Consider the following 17,874-nt stretch of genomic DNA (forward strand, 5'->3'; position numbering starts at 1 on the left):
CCCATGAAGTCAGTACCACAGTGCTTAACACTGAAACAGAAATGGCTGCATTTCTCTGGCCCCAAATTTTCTTCTGGGCTTTCAGGGCAGCAGTGGCTAGAGAGGAAGTCAAAGGAAGAAGTGAGTTTTCTGCAGAGTAGTTTTGGATGGCCTGCTTCTCTATCTGCTTTGGCTCTGATCGATCATCTTGAGTGTGGAAGTGGCCCCAGAAATTCTTTGTTTCCTGTTCGCTCTCCCATGGGTCCTAAAGCCACTCCAGCCGAGCCTCTGATGTTCTTCTCTCTCTCCTTTTCTTAAAAGTTTATTAGGGGCTTGGTCTGCCAGGCATCTGGAATCCAGCTAATTCCTTGACGCTGGGGTGGAATGAATTAAATCAGTTTAAGAGGACATTTGGCATAAATATGCAACCCTGTAAATTAAATTTATAGTGGCCTTTCATTTGAAATAAGGGAGGACTTGCCAATGTGGTTACAATGCTATTAATCAACTTTATTAGTTCTCTCTCTCTCTCTTTTTTTTAAAAAAGGAAACCTAGGAGGTTAGTTACACACCTTTATTGCTTTCTCTGTCTTTTAAATCCAATTTATACAATTGTGTCCTTGTGCAAGTCTTTCTTTTGAATGATTAAAGAAAAATCCTTTAGCATTCAAAAGCATGGCCTTTGGGGTAGGACAAGGATATTTTGCTATTAAGTGGCTTACCGTCACAGTTCTTCGGCAAGGTGCTCTCTGTTTCACTTCCCATGCCTGCTTTGAACCTTGAGATCATATAACCCCCTGCATGTCTGTAAATAACACGTAACCAGATTTAGCAGTGTGTGTGGTTTCACCTTCTGATCACCAGGTATGCTTTTTTCAGCTGTTGGTTCTACTTTGATGCTGCCAATCAGGGAATTAACCCTCCTGCCGCCCCCCCCCCCCACACACACACACACATCACCCAAAGTTTAGTACAGATGCAGGTAAGAAAAGGCTCAATTCCTTCTCCCCAAAATATCCAGTTTTGTTGCTTACCATTAGGTAGCAGTCTAACAGCATTTCTCGTGTTCTCATTTGGGTGGGAACCTGTTCCCGGGCAGTGTCATAAGAGCATAAGAAGAGCGCTGCTGGATCAGACCAATAGCCCATCTAGTTAAACTTCTGTCTCACACAATGGCCAACCTGTTACTATGAAGGGCCTACAACAGGGCATAGAGGCCGAGGCCTTCCCCGGAAGTTGCCTCCTGGCAGTCGTATTCAGAAGTTTACTACTGTTGAATGTGGACATTCCCTTTAGTCACTATGGCTAGTAACCACTGATAGACCTATTCAGGGCTTTTTTTCTGGGAAAAGAGGTGGTGGAACTCAGTGGGTTGTCCTTGGAGAAAATGGTCACATGGCTGGTGGCCCCACCCCCTGATCTCCAGACAGAGGGGAGTTTCGATTGCCCTCCGCGCCACTCAGCGGCGCGGAAGGCAATCGAAACTCCCCTCTGTCTGGAGATCAGGGGGCGGGGCCACCAGCCATGTGACCATTTTCAAGAGGTCTGGAACTCCGTTCCCCTGCGTTCCCTCTTCTGGAAAAAAGCCCTGGACCTATTCTCCATCAATCTCTCTCATCCTTTTTTAAAGCTGTCTAGGCCCGTGGTCAGCCTTACCTCCTCTGGCAGCAAATTCCACATTTTAATCATTCATAAAGTAGGATTTCCTTTTGTCCATCGTGAATCTACTGCTCCTCAGCTTCATTGAACCGAGTTCTTATATTTTGGGAGAGGGAGAAAATGTTCTGTCTGTCCACTGTCTATCCCATGCATAATTTTATGAACCACTGACACTGCAATGGGAGCTCCACTATATAAAGAGTCCTCTCTACATAAAAAATGAGCATATCTAAGAGGAGATTCCCCCCCCCCCTAACTTTTCTCCTGACAAACCACTCTTCTGTGTGGTAGAAATTGTTTCTGTGGAGGAGCATTCCATCACACAAGTCCTCATACGCAGTCTGAAGTGGTACAGCCTTGACACAGGTTGACCAGCTAAGTAACAATTAGAACTCGATTACATGATTCTCTGATTTGGGGGGAGGTCAGCATAGATCAGCTCCCCCACCTCTTGTGGTCAAAGGCAGCCTGGTTGGAGACCTGGTTTTTGAACCATTCGTTCAGGATAAAAGTTTTTTTCCCAGTGAGCAGTAGAGCACCATCTCTGGCTTTTTTGCCTGAGGCAGGAGTGGAATCTTAAAGGTTCTGGTGTTTCGAATTAGAGAGGTTTACATCCAGTGAAGCTGAGATAAGAGTCCCTTAGGGAGTGGCTTCAGACACGTGGCTTCTTGCGTATGACTTGTGCTTCCACAGTGATGTCAGAGACTCTGGGAAGGGGTGTGAATCGTCACTGAGCTGCAAACGCAAGCACCTCTCTTACGTTTAGAGATTTTGGAATCTGATTTGGACTGTACCCCCCATTCCCATGCCCAGAGTTCAGGAACCAGAAATCAATCATGTATTGTCGAAGGCTTTCACGGCCGGAGAATGATGGTTGTTGTGGATTTTCCAGGCTGTATAGTGTCACACTGTGACACTGAGAGATCTCTGTCTTTTGGTGCTACACATCTGAAGATGCCAGTCACAGCTGCTGGCGAAACATCAGGAACTACAATGCCAAGACCACGGCTATACAGCCCGGAAAACCCACAACAGAAACCAGTCATGTTTCCCATTCATTCCTATCAGTGTTCAAGCAGAGTCTGAACCTTAGAATTCAAGACTGCCAGGTGGGGAATTCAACCTGTGCTGTACCACCACTCAGCACTGGCCAGAAGAGGGAGCAGCAGAAAAACCACATAGACCAGCAAAGGAGAAGGGGGAGAGGGCCTTCACCTGTAAGAATTTCCAGGGCAGGCTTGTATGCTGGTGAGGTTAAACCTCACCAAGAGTTTTCTCTGACTGCATTCCCTGCAGAGCACAGCAGTGGTCTTGCATTACTATGTTTACAGCAGGTGCCAGAACAGATCATGGCTGGTCCTCACCATATCACTACCTCGCCTTTGGTATTGCACCCCATTTTTGGGTGGCCACGGTGGACCCCACCCCGGCAAACATGGATGAGTTACTCAGATCAAACTGGAAAGCTTAGAGGCATGTGTTCTTCTAGTATTTCTCTCCCCAGTCCAGCAGACTGCATCCATCCATCTCTCATCAGTGGCAGCCGAAATAATGTGTGTGTGCCAACTCTGCTCCTAAAGAGCGAAGTGTCCTTTCCATGTGTGGGTCTGTTTTGAGCCACAGTCAGTAGCAAGAAGCCCCCCCCCCGCCCCGGTGTACCGCCAACCTAAGCAGTCATCCAATGTATGTGATATTTCTGGCATTGACCTCCCCTTCCCCATTTTCAGGACTGGGTTTGACTGCTCTTCTCTCCAGTGACCAACACCACCCTTGTGACAGAAGAAGAGGGTTGTATGTGCCAGTTTCCATCTCCACCACCTCTCTGGCTGTTCCCCTCTCTCTGTTTTTTTGTAGGTCATATTTCTCCACTTCATCAGCTCCACTCTCTCAGTAGCATTTGTTTGAAATAGCTGTGCCTTGCTTACGTTCTTTCTCGCTCTGTCTCTTCACATCCCTTCTGTTCTATGAAGGCCCCTCTACTCATTAGATTTCTGCTTATCCTGCCTCCTTTCCTTTTGTGCAGCTTCCCTGACATACAGATATCTCCATGTGACTCTTTAAACAGTAGCCGACCTGCCTCTTTTCTTGGGCACTCTTCCTTCCCCAGCATTCCCCTCTCATTTTTTGTCTCATGCTTCTCTTCAGTAATTTTGGTTTCTTTTGGTGGTTCTGTGGACAAGGCAAGTCCTTTCATTTCCCCTCCTAAAGTGCTGTACTATAAGAAATTAACATGGTCTGTGGGACAGTTTAGCTTATATCCAGCAGAATCTATCCTGCTGGAGCAACAGAAAAAACAGTATGATAAAAGGGATAAAATTTTATTTCGTTTATGCCCTGCCTTTCTCCCCAATGGGGACTCAGAGCAGCTTACATCATCCTCCTCTCCTCCATTTTGTCCTCACAACTACCCTGTGAGGTAAATTAGGCTGAGTGCATGTGACTGGCCCAAGGTCACCCAGCACGCTCCCATGGCAGAGCAGGGAATCAAACCTGAGTGTCAGTCCCAGGGTGGCAGTCCCTGGCAGTTAGATCCCCAAGTCCCTCACAGCAAGCAGACAGGTGCATTGGTTGAAGAAACTTTATTTAGAGATCTATTCAGTTCAGGTATGCACTCATAGGTAGAAGTTGGCAGAAGTGATTATTCAAACAATAGGACTACTGATTATAGGGGACGTTCTCCCACCCATTGGCCCGTTTGCATTCAGGCACGAAAATCCAAAAAGTTACATGGGAACAAAGTAGTTTAGTCTAGACAAAGTACAGAGTGGAATCATTCCCGCCTGTGAAAAGATACATTTCAGTACACAGCTGCAGCTTCGGTCCAAGGCCAATCAAGGCTGCAGCTTCGGTCCAAGGCATATTTCTTAGAGATAACAAAGAGGCTACTTGCTCCTCTGGAAATTAATATTAGCAGTCTAGACACTTTCAGGTGACTTATATCAAATGCATAAGATACAGTACTTTGGCATTATATTAGTATGAGTTCAAGATGCAATGTAAGATGCAGAGCACAATAATCGCATGGATGCAGAACATAACAATGGCAGAATGCAACAAGGCAGAACAACAGCAGTGGCTCATATCACTCTCAGTATAAGATGTAGAACACAACAATGGCAATCTCGCTCTCTTGCTGTAAGGAATCACACTCAAGAGTAGAGCTTGCAGTCTGGTTGATGCTCTCACTTAGCAGCCCGGCCGGGGCCTCTGCTCTGTTTTGCAGAAACAAAGTTGCATCCTAGCCAGGTGTATACAACACATACCAAATCACTTCTTTGACTTCCACAAGGGCAGAATTGCATGCACAGTTTGGCATCTTGTTCATCTTTAGTGGACACTTCAATTAATTGTGAAGTTGAATTTTGTTTCCATGTGATTCACGTAAGGAGAAATGCCCTTTGTGTTCTAGCATGTGATTGTGGAGACAGAGGTTTTAGAAAACTGTTTATTAAATAGTAAGTTAACATTAACACTTTAAAATTCAGTGGCAAGACATTTTTTTAAAAAAATCAAAATTGAAAAATGAATAATTAACTATTTCACAATATTGTGTTGGAACCTGTTATCCATCCCGTTAGTGGTGGCATATTCCTTCCATTGACATGAGAGGAATTGGGGTAGGTGGGAATCCAAAACTTGTGCTAAAAAATTTGCACAACTCAGATTTTCCAAAAAGGACTGCTTTGGCTTGTTGATCTCTTTCTTTTTCTGTTTTGTTTTGTTTGTTTTCTTTTCCTTCAACCTGGTGAAACTTCTCAGGCTGTTGGGACACCATTTTCCTCTTCCGTGCTTCTGCTCATGCCCTTACTCTACCTGAAGTGTAAAATCCGGACATGGTTCGATCTGGCCTTAAGGCAGCATCTTCAAGCCGAGTTTGTGGCTTGCCAACCCTTCATGTAGTCCACCCCCCACAGATCATAGCCAGGCACCGAACGATTCTCCCCCTTTCAGCTCCATTTTCAGTGTCCCTGCTAGAGGACTGTTGAGTCACAGGACTGCTGCCTTCTTCTGGTGGGTTACAGTTGTGCAAACCTGCTCTTGGTTAGGAAGGGGACAAGGGTCCAGTCTTGCTGTGACAAGCCTATTTGTAATCAATTTTGACTCATCAAGTGTGTGACATCCTGACCTCCATCTCATGGGTGGGAACCCAGGTGAGACTACAAAACCACAAGGTTTCCTAGAGCCCCTGGTAACTGCTTTGCTGTGTTCAGCCTGGTGATCCAGTAGCCATAAAGCCATCATTTTGGATCCTATAGAAAATACCCGTGACTTGTTCGATCAAAGGGATCCAGTTCTATGTCTGTTATTTCTTTGTCCCCAACTGAAGGCCCAGCCTAAACTAATAATTTCCTCCACACATGTTCCTGTCTTTTTTTTTTCCTTTTCGCCCCACAGCTAGAATGTGTGACATGTACCTCCGAGGCCCCAGTGGCGTTATCACATCTCCCAACTATCCAGTCCAATATGATAACAATGCCTACTGCGTGTGGGTGATAACAGCAGTCAACCCAGCCAAGGTAAGTCTTATGGATGCATTACCCTGGGACCGGACATAATCTGCTTTTGTGGGATCCAGTCAGTGGGCAGATCTTTGCAAAGTTGGACCTGCAGGTACTACAGAGTGCCTTGTAAGGAGCAGAAAGTAGATCCACCCTGGATCAAAGGGCCCTCTTAGTTAAAATGTGCAGTGATCATGTTCGAAACAGGAAGGCTAAAACATAGCAACAGAGTAGAAAGGGTGGGTCAAGCCAAGAAATGCAATCAAGCAGGAAATGTAATCAGAGAGTTTATAAAGTGATACAGAAGCAAGGGTGGAATGCACCAAGAACTGGCCCTGTACCATGGAGAGAGAGAGAGAGAGAGAGAGAGAGAGAGAGAGAGAGCACGGCTACACAGAACAGCTGGCAAGGCTGATTATGTGGTTGCTCAGGCGGTGAGCTGGCATTTGCCCTTGGGGTATTGGTAGGACTTGCTGGTCAGTTGGAGCAGAGATAGCAAATAGTCTTCTGAGAAAAGAGTGTATACACAAGACCCTGCTTGCTCCAGTCATCAAATATCTCAGGAGGGGTATGCTGGAAATCTTTAGCAGCACAAAGCTTAAATGAAACTTTGAGATGGAGTCAAAGGTTCCTGCTCGGAGAAAACATTCTGAGAATGGTTGAGAGAAGCCAAAAGAGATAGCATGAAAAAAATTCTTCAAAAGGGTTCCAGACATCCTGGAAAAAACCATACCCTCCTGCCACTACAATGGTGTCACCTGCTTTCCCTGCAGCTTGTATACCAGCTGAGGTGTCGCTTTTCTGCATTAGCTTCAAACTCTTGGTCTCGATACTTAACAAAGGCAGCTCCTGCCTAGATGCCCTTGCTCCATATCTTGTTCTTCTTTATCTGTCTCCTTTGCTGCCATTGACGTGCAGGAGGGGCCATGGCTTAGTGGTAGAGTATCTACATGGCTTGCCAAAGGTCCAAGGTTCAATCCCCGGCATCTCCAGCTAAAAGAATCAGGTAGTAGGTGATGGGAATAGACTTCTGCCTGAGACCTTGCAGAGCCATTGTCAGTCAGACCAGTAGTCTCTGAGGCAAGCTACAAGTGACGAATGACTCACGTGTATTCCCCCCTGTTCACTTGCCATTCACTTGCGCTCCACTTGATCAAGTGGAGCGCAAGTGAATGGCAAGTGAACAGGGAGGAATGCACGTGAGTCTCTTCACTTGCCAGGCAAGTGTCATTCGTCACTTGTAGCTTGGCTCTCTGACTCCAGAGATGGCAGTTTGAGGTATTCATGCCTTCCCCCTATAGCTGGAGTAGTCCCCCTCCACAGACACACACACACATTCAAATTGTCAGAGATGCTTTAGGCTGATCCTGCACTGGGCAGTGGGTTGGACTAGATGGTCTGTATGGCCCCTTCCAACTCTATGATTCTATGATTCTAAATCAAACAAACAAAACAAAATTCCCATGTCTTCTACTCACAGTTGCTTCAAATACATTCTTAAGCTTACATGAGTGATACTTGCTGAAGTCTCAACACTCAGATTTCCAGAAATTTAGGGTAGGAGTGGGTGGGTTCTAGCACTTCTGTAGCTCCTTTTCCCTCCCTATTACTGGTAGACACTGAATAATTTATATAAAGTAGTAAACAGAAATGTAGAATAAATCATGCACAATGAGCAAAGTTTGCCTGGTAGGGTGCAGAATGCAGCTTCCCTCAATGCCGGTTTTTTTTTTTGCACAGAACTCAGAGACCTGACCAGATTGCCACCATGTTTATTTTTAGAACACCCAATTTCTTATTAGTGCAAAATCTATGTTTAGTGAATGAAATCAGTAATTGTTTGACCAGATTTGGCATGAGGACTTTTTGGAAATATATCCTTTGGTTTGCAGAAGCCACAAGAGCTGTTCTCCTTTGTGGAGATGCACTTTGGAAAGAGCAAAAAAGGCAGTCAAGGAATAAAGGGTAGATAGGCTGGGGGGAGTTTCTGGTGCACCCGAAGTAGATGGGGGCAATGGAGACCTTGCGGAGTAAAACAGACTTCCTCTGTAAGGGAAAATACACCCTCAGCAGCCGCATGTGTTGCAGCGCTGGCGCTCCCCAATGCAGCTATTCTGCTCTCTACAGTGTAGCTGCCCTGTTTCAAATTCCAGATGGGGCATCAAATATTTGAAGGAGTCCCTTATATAAAAATTGTTTCAGGTGGGCAGCCGTGTTGGTCTGCAGCAGAAGAGCAAGATTACGTCCAGTAGCAACTTCAAAACCAACAAGATTTCCAAGGTGTGAACTTTCAGAGCCAAGCTCCTTTCATCAGATACAAGTTGGTGTACTTCTTCCCTTGTATCTGGGAAAGGGAGCTTGACTCTCAAAAGCTTATATCCTGTAAATCTCGTAGGTCTTTAAGGTGCTACTGTACTCAAATTTTCATATAAAACTATTCTTCTTATTCAAAATGATCCGGCAAAGCTACCATTTTCCTTCCCTGCCACTCCAGCCTCCTTTGGCAACTCCAGAGGAACAACCACAGAAAATCAGCGTGGAGAGATCACACTGGGTCTTTTGCTGGGATTTCTTTGCTGCTGCGATGCCCAGCAGCAGCATGGGAAGTGGCTCTCTAGATGTCTTGCATACCCACTCCCCCAACCATCGCTGTTGTCCTTGTTTCCACGAATGAGATGATTGGCGAAAAACTGCATTGATGGATTTCGAGCAAGCACAGCTGCGCCCGTTTGTTACTGCTCTCAGCTTGTTGCTGTTAATGCGAGAAGCTGTTCCGCGGCTGCAGCCCGATGTCTTTCCCGGTGTTTAAATGGCTGAGAATGTTCCTTGGGTTCCCTTGGGCTTCTTCTCCTCTCAGACAGATGAGTAGAGGAGGGAAAGAGCAGGCGAGAGAGAAGAAAGTGGAAAACAAATCAATTCCTTTTAGCATTTGTCTGCTCTCGCTAGAATCTGCAGAGATTGCAGAAACTTATTGCTTGAAGATATTATCCTGTGCTCGGAAGTGTGTGTGTGTGTGTGTGTGTGTGTGTGTGTGTGTGTGTGTGTGTGTGTGTGTGTGTGTGTGTGTGTGTCGGGGCAGGGGGAGCTGTGAGCCATACATGGGCAGGTGAGAATCCTGATTCCCTTCTCTGGAAGGATGAAGTTAGTTTACAGAATCTTGTCAATTTATTCCTCAGCACTCTGCATAGTAATACAGCACACCTGCCTATTGGGTTGCTGAGCAATCTGTTATGTCCCTTGTTTTTATGTTATGTGACACTCACAGCATGAGTTCTGGCTCTACAAATGTATATGATGCAATAAAGCCGTTCATTTTTAAGGTACCAGAGCACATCAGTTGTTTTGACTGCAAAAGCTAACACTCTGGACCCTCTGGAAGATGCCCATTAGAGATACATATACCCCTCTCAAAATACAGATGAGGAACTAGGGGTGCAAAAGAAAGAATCACTTTTCCTGACATGAATTGAACATGGAGAGTTTGATTGGGTTCTTTAAAGCTGAGGCAGAAATCGTAGCTGTTGGGACAAAGTTTGAAAGGAAAAAAATAGACACCAATATCAAGCCCTGCTGTTCAGGGTTTGGGGATAAGCCCCTTTTTAATCGACATCTCACCAGATGATGACTAGTCTTTGCTATCCTGAGGACTTGGAACGACTGGTCGAGGCTGAGTCAGTGGTTTTAAACTAGATAATACTGAAGTGCTCCAAATTACATTACACATTTGGTTGGTTGGCTGGTTTATTGGGCTTCTATCCCGCCCTCCCCACAAGCAGGCTCAGGTTGGGTTGCAGCAATAAAAACATGATTTGCAGTAAAATCACGACATTTCATAAAACACCGCTCCCAGACAGCAACTCTACAACCCACCCCTGACAATGATACACAGGAGGGTGGGACGAAGGAGGGAGAACAAGCTGTTCAGATTACATTACAGGTCATATGGGGGGCCAGATGATCAGATGGCCCCCCTGACAAGAGACTGGCTGGGAGGCTCTCCTGATGACTGCTGGACCAGCCTCAACCGTATGCCTGGCAGAACATCTCAGTCTTGCAGGTCCACTGAAAGGATAGTAAATCTCAGCGGGCTTGCGTATCCACTGATAGAGAGTTCCACCAGGTTGGAGCCAGGACCGAAAAGGCCCTGGCTCTGGTCGAGGCTAGACAGGCCTCCCTGGGGCCAGGGACCACCACTAGGTGTTTAGCAGCTGATCTCAGCGCTCTCCAGGGTACATATGGTAAGAGACGGTTCCGTTGGTATGCTGGTCCCTGTCTACTAAGGGCTTTAAAGATCAAAACTGAAACTGAATCTTATCTGGAACTCCAAAGGCAGCCAACACAGCTGCTGCAAAATGGGAGTAATATGTGCCCTATATGGAGCACCAGTAAGGACGTGTGCAGCAGCATTTTGGACCCACTGTAATTTCCAGGTCAGACCCAAGGGAAGCCCCGCGTAGAGTGACTTACAGTAGTCAAATCTGGAGGTGACCGTTGCCATGGATCACTGCCATTAGGTCATTTTAGAAACGAAGGCTAAAGGAATTTGCAGTTCAGATTTTCTCATTTCTGTTCCCTGCCCCCAAGGACTGAATAATTAATTATACAACAGTTGACACAATTTACATATCAGAAAACATGTTATCGATCAGTAAAGCAAATAATGTTATATACGATTAAAATTAACACAAGCTTACAGCTGTCATCTAAAATCCATTGGAGCAGCTGGACATAGACGTTCGAGAAATGGACTCAAGGAGAGAAGAGTTTGGGTTCCTTGAATATTAAAGAACCCCCAAAACTGAAAGTTAACATCATATTTCACCTTTCCTAGTGGGGACTGCATTTACTGGCCACTGTTTTCCTGAATGAGGGGAGGTAACGAACCAAGTGGGAAACAGCAGAGATGGGGGTGGGTCACAGCTCGGGGGGGGGGGGGGAGCCACACGGGCTTTGCATGTAGTAGGTTCTAAGCTTACTCTCCAGCTGAGTGACTTTTATAAACGTGCCATCACCAATCTCACTTAATTTAGCAGATCTCATGAAACGCTTTGCCTTTGCAGTCTGTTTTCTATGACTTTTAAAAACTGAATGCTATTCATTTATCTGTATTTGCCAGAAGGTCTCTTGTTATTTAATGACTCATTAAATAATTTTCAACCTTTAACTAAAAGTAAAAATAAATCTAGGTCAAGGGGGAGGTTGTGGGAGGGAAGAAGGAAAGAATATATAAATCTTGCACTCTGGATGCTTGTTTCTATGCAACAAGGTTACGGTCTACAGTGTACTAAAATGTAATTAGCTGTTTAATTAGGGTCAGACTCGTTAAAATGCAGTTTACTTGAATGACTGCTTTAACTAATGATGTGTGCCGCTTAACTACCCTTTGTTCTTTCGATTAATTACATTATTTTATCATTACATGGTTTTTAACAATATTTTTACCACAGGTGGATACATAGTTGTAGTTAGCACATTAGACTATACATCTTTGGAAATAACAATAAGATATAGGTAAAGATACAGGGCACAGCCTTGTTTGAACAAGATTTGGTTTTGAGATAGCTACATGATGTTACACTCTCTGTCCCCCCCACCCCAATATATGAATAAATATAAACCCCTTTACAGGGCTTTTTTTCTGGGAAAAGAGGTGGTGGAACTCAGTGAGTTGCCAGCACAGGGGTCAACTCCTGGCGGCAGGTGGTGCCCCTGGTACCGCATGCGCAAAGTGCACGCACTTTCCCAGGACCACACAATTATGTCACTTTGGGTCACCTGGAAGAAAGGGGGCGTTTTTAAAAATTTAAATTACTCTTGGCAAAAAAGGTCACATGGCTGGTGGCCCCGCCCCCTGATCGCCCTCCGCGCCGCCAGCTGCGGAGGGCAATCTAAACTCCCCCCTATCTGGAGATCAGGGGGCGGGGCCACCAGCCATGTGACCATTTTGAAGAGGAGCCGGAACTCTGTTCTACCGCATTCCACCTGAAAAAAAGCCCTGCCTCTTTATCTTCATTTAGGAAACAGTCTTTTATTTGGTGTCTGAGGTTAAATAACGAGTATTATTTTTTTTAAAAAAAATGTACAACATGTTATGTGTTCACTAGTTTTAATTGACAGGTAATTACTTGTTCTGTGCTAACACTTTTGTGTGTGTTTCAATTGTACTGAAGCAGAATCTTTTTGTCTGAAATATAGGGAGCTTGTAAAAAACACTGGAAGGTTTTTTTTGAGGCCAGTTTGATAGGGATATTTGCCAGGATTCCCCTTCCACTCTGGGCCCAATAATGTTATTTCAGAAACAAAATGGAAGTGCATGGGGGGGGGGGTAACGTGGTAGATATTTGAACTGTGTCCAAAGAAATGATGCTTAGGTCTAGTTTCCACTTCACAGTAGGTCTGGGGCAAATTTCTCAAGACATCTGTTTGGCAGATGAATTGACTTTGTTCTACACTCATGATCAAACCTTGAGCTGATCAGGAATATGTTTGTATTGCATCAAGCAATTCGAAGAGCTGCTAAACACTATGTTTTCAGCTGCCTCTTGGACAGAAGCAGAGGTTGCACAATGACTAAAGCAACACTCTTAATATCTGTATTGCAAAAGGCTAGCCTCATCTCATCAGATCTCGGAAGCTAAGCAGGGTCACTCCTGTTTAGTACTTGGATGGGAGGCCAGTATGGAAGTCCAAGTTGCTATGTAGAGGCAGCCAATGGCAGAACATCTCTGTTCATCAGCTCTAACTTGACAGCATTTTATGCGCATACATTGCTAAAAGGAGGGTAGAAAGAACTTGTTTCTCTCCCCTCCCCTTCTAAACTGGGCAGGGGCCGATGCAGTGTTTTTAATCTCTGCACTGTGAAAAGGCTGCTTTCTCTTTTTTCTCTGAAGCCCAAGCCAACAATTTTGGGTGGGGAGGAGGGAAGAGGCTGGGCTTCTGCTCAGCACCTCTGCCCCTCCCCAATTTGTTGCATCTCAGCAAGTCTGGGAGGCAAAAAAAGTTCTCCAGAATGGGAGATCTGAAGAAGTCAACTTCCAGCAAATCAGCTGGGACCAGGGCTGCCAAGCCCCCAGTTCGGTCAGGAGACCCCCCCCCTCCAAGCTCTTGTTGCCTACCACCACTCCAAACAAGATGGGGAGATTCACTAGTGTCCAATGCACAATGACATCACTTCCAGGATGAAATGAGAAGCAACAACAGTACCTCTAGCAATCACCAGAAACTCTATGATAAATCCATAGTTTCTGGAAATTCCTATAGCTGCTGCCATCACTTCTGGGTTTTCCCTGGAAGTGACATTACCATGCTTGCGATGCCCCCTCCCCATGTTCCTGCCCTCAATCAACCCCACCAGGCTTGGCTTCGCCTGGCAACCCTAGCAGGGACTCTCTTCTTGACCCCCCCCCCATATACTAAAAAAAAAAAATCTTTGCTGTCTACAGAGAAAAATTTCCCTAGCAGGAGATCAGAAACCAAGTCAGCTGAAGGTCAGCTGCTGATGGCTGCTCTTCCTGCAACCAAACACAAATTGGCAGCCTGACCATCACTGGCAAGCAGGACGTGACCCAAAGTGGCTGGTGTCCCTACTGTGCAGCCCAGAGCAGCTTGCCACACCGACTGAGAGGTCTCACCTTTCCTTAAACCTGGATAATCCCAACCGTATGGTACACATCCAGCCTTGGTGGCCTTGCATTTTTGGAGGCACTTTCAGAAATAGCCTGTTTTTAGAACCGTGAGTTGTTTTTTGAGAGGGATGAACATGTTATTCAGCTATAGTATTGGTGTGCTGTTCATTTAAAGAGAAATGCAGATAAAGGAATAGGGAGCAAGAAACCTGCAATCTAACATGAGCAGATGGCCAGTGCCCCTCCCGGCACAACCTTTCCTGCTGTACTCCAAAGCCTTATTTGTTTCCAAATATCTATTGCACCGATTATCATTAAAGCAAACAGCGTAGTATCAAGATTGATACTTCCATCACAACACAAGTCAAAGATGCAAGAAAGAGTGAAGACACAAGTTAGCAGGGAACAATGTCTGCATCACAGTTTATTCCGATTAAAATATTTTAAAGAAGTCAATGGAAGAAATACTTATTGAAATGCTTTGACTTTTTTTTTTAAAAGATGGCTTTCCAGTTATTTGTAAAGGTATCCTTCCCTTCTCACCCTGACATAAATCCTAAAAGGTCTTCTCCAGTGGGCTTCAGTAGCCAGTGAGGTTTCATTCTGGCCAAGCTTGGTAGGGTCAAAGGAACATTGCGACTTTCCGCAATCTAAGGCCTGAGTCAAAAACGGGATCTGTTTGACAAAGGGATGGTGGGAACTCAAAGCACTGCATAGATGAGATCGTTGCCATGACCCTCCTTGCAACTCCCCACCTTGCCATTGTTCGGTAATCCCCCTCCTTTTTACTATTACAAGATGTAAGACTATCAGAACAGTCAGTACTAATCAATGCAACACTGCATTATGTCTTCATACTTTGCAGTCTGTCAATATCTATTGCATTATTTTTTTAAAAAAAACTTCTTTCAAAATGCATTTGTGAGCATCCCTTCACAATCACTGAGTTAATGGCATTTAAGTCTTTATAAGGCGGTATGGCGATTTCTGCTGATGTCATTCTCCTACTGCAGACTAGAGATGGGCACGAACAGAAAAAAAACCGAACATGATGTTTGTTGTTCATTGCCATCCATGAACAGGGACTCACGAACACTTACAAGCATGAACTGCTCACGAACATGTTTGTGGTTGGATGTTTGTGGGGGCCAGCAGGCTCTCCTCCAGCCATCATCCAAGTTCAGTCAAGATCCCTACTGCACCACTCCCAGAAACCTGACCTGAGCAGGCACCAGGAAAGGTACTAATAATAAATAATAGCTTGGCCCCAGAGCCTGGCAGCAGCCCTGGAACCTGAAGGGGTAGATCCATATCCCACCACACAGAGAGAAAATTCAAGCTCCAATGCACTCTCTCTATCAAAATGCCAACAGCAGCTGTCTCTCCCTCTCCACTGTCTGCAAAAACTAGCCAGAGCTGGGAGCCCCCCTCCCCCATGGTCTTTGCTTTCTTGTAACAAATTTGGAGCTCCACACTTGAAAGGAAGACCTGCCTATCAAGCAAAATTGGGCTTAGATTGGGGTTTCCAGGGCAACAGCAGGAGTTCAGAGTTAAGACAATCCCAGCCTAAGTTGCCAAGGGAATTGATTGCAGGTGCCAGACTGTCTGGCTTGACGAACAGCAATGAACGAGGCCTGCAATGACTGCCTGTTCGTTTAGAATGGGGCCTCACAGACAGCTTGTTTGTGAACAGCTGATTGGGCTTTTGTTTGTTCGTATTGCTGTTCGTGCCCATCTCTACTGCAGACCCCCTTCCTACCTCATATGCTGATCCAGAGGGTCTGCTTGATCCCCCCTGAAGAAAATTTGAGGGGAGGGCTCAGTTGGCTGCAGTGAGACAGGGAGGTTGAATTGTCCCACTCTGTGAAATCCACAAATTATTGGATCTGTAACTTGTGGTCTCCTAAGCCAATAAAAGCAGTTTAATATAGTACAATCTTTGCTAGTCAGTTAACCAATTCAAAACTTTTGCCATCAACATTCTGTTTTGTTTTGCTAACAGTCTAAGGACATTTTTACAAATGCCTGCCTTTTTTCTTTATGTGATCTTTGAATAATCCCAGCGGTGCAACTTTGGTCATCTTAGGGGCGATCTGGTTCTAGGGCTACTTCAAGATATCTTGGCCGCTGAGGCTGAAGCTCCAGATGGCATCATCCCCTCCTGCTGATTAACTTGAGGCCTAATCCACCATGAAAGTCTTGGATACAACCTTCTCTGGAATGAAACCAGAGAGGCAGCCGTGTTTGTCTATAGCAGTGAAAACAAACAGGAGTCTGGTAACTGAAAGAGCAACAAGATCTATTCCAACATAACCTTTCATGAGCTAGAGCTCGTTTCAACAGATGCATCAGTTGCAGTAGTCTGTAGTCTGCAAAAACCGATGCTGGGAAAACATCTTCAAGGCGACATTAAAAAAAATATTCAAAAAGGCTTTTTATTCAGATAGGAGAGCTGTATTGTAGGAAGGAGATCTCAGATAATCCGCTAATGAGTTAGGAACCATAGACCTCACCACTATGTTGTATTGGATTCCTACTAATGCTATGTCTTTGTGAACTTGTATCTATTTACCCTATGGCATTGTTTATGGAAATGTTCCTGATATTGACTGTACTAAACTCACACTGTGTAATCGCCTTGAGTATCAGTAGGAAAGGCGGACTATAGATGACATAAATAAATAAACAAATAAATAAATGCCTTGGTTTTAAAGCCTTCACGGACTGGGACCTGCATACCTGCGGGACCGCCTCTTCTATTACGTCCCCTGCAGGATGTTGCACTCTACAGACAAGCAACTCCTGGTGGTCCCCAGCCCGAAAGACATCTGTCTGGCCTCAACCAGGGCCAGGGCTTTTTCTGCCCTGGCCCCGGCCTGGTGGAACGTTCTCCTGCTGGAGATCCGGGCCCTGCGGGACCTGTTACAATTCCGCAGGGCCTGTAAAATGGAGATGTTCCTCCGGGCCTTTGGCTGAGTGCCAGCGGGTGTCCTCCTTCTTCCATCTAAGACCACCACTTTTTCTGGGGCTGCCCTCGGCAATCTGCTATGCCCATATACAGACTCCCAATATTTGTTTAAATAGCCTGCTCCTGGACTATTTTAATGACTTTTTAAAAATTATTATTGATTTTATGGTTTTGTGACTTTTAATGTATTTTTTTAATGTTGTTAGCCACCCTGAGCCCATCTGTGGAAAGGGCAGGGTATAAATCAAATCAAATCAAATAAATAAATAAACTCCTGTTTATTGAAATGAGCAAGTCCTTAATCAGTTTAAGTTAACTAAGGTGCCCTGGTGGCTCTGTGGTAGGGTATAAAGTTAAAAAATCAAACAGACAAGACCAGGGTCTCCGTTCCTTCTGACTGCAGTGGTCAGTCAGCCATCCACAGTAAACTTATGCAGAGCATTACCTGAGTACACTTGTCCTGGTAATGTTTCTTTTAACAGCTGCTTCATCTTTTGCACCAGGACAAGGGTGCCAACCAAGCTGGCAGATTTCTTCCATGACTGACAAGGGCGAACTGGCTCTCGAACTTACTAGGAACATTCCTGGTGGGCTGCTGCTCTGGTGGCCCCTGGCAGCCTGGAGCAAGCAGGTCCAAGGGTCCTCTGTTGTGTTGGCAGTACTCCAGGGAATGCTCCACTTGAAGCTGGACTGTAACAACGAGAACGGGTTGTAGGCTCATACATTCGTCACCCTTGGTTATTGTCGCTGCAGGCTAGTCCAAGTCAAGGAGCTGCTTTGCTCAGCATGGAACCCAACACTGTTGATTTAAGTGGAATGTGTAGCTTGTGTATATAGAGGAGGAAATTAAATCAAGTTGTCTTCCTGAGCAGTTGTTATAGCTAATCACTTCTCTAGTACTGCTCCTTTACCATTCATGGCACATAGTTCCATTGGTGCAATGACTATATGAGATAGAACGGCCCAAGAGGTTGTGACTTGCTCCCTGCCACCTGGATAGTAGGGATCTGAAATTCCTAGGGGCATGTTACCTCCAAGCTCAGTACTCCACACTGGCATTTTCTCCTTCTGTCCACTTCTCCCATAAATCTGGTTCCACCCCAACTTTTCAGGCATTCTCTCTTCCATGCTAACTCTGTGCATC

General features: G+C 45.3%; 1 protein-coding gene across 1 annotated transcript in view; it reads left to right on the forward strand.

Moving 5' to 3' along the window:
- CSMD2 (CUB and Sushi multiple domains 2) overlaps positions 1 to 17,874 on the forward strand; it is a 490,403-nt gene that overhangs the window by 234,265 nt on the left and 238,264 nt on the right. The window contains exon 8 of the mRNA XM_054999125.1: positions 6,034 to 6,155. Within this exon, the coding sequence (XP_054855100.1) occupies positions 6,034 to 6,155 (122 nt within the window). The remainder of the gene's footprint in view (positions 1 to 6,033; positions 6,156 to 17,874) is intronic.

This window comes from Eublepharis macularius, chromosome 15 (genome assembly GCF_028583425.1).
Source record: "Eublepharis macularius isolate TG4126 chromosome 15, MPM_Emac_v1.0, whole genome shotgun sequence".
Lineage (NCBI taxonomy): Eukaryota > Metazoa > Chordata > Lepidosauria > Squamata > Eublepharidae > Eublepharis > Eublepharis macularius.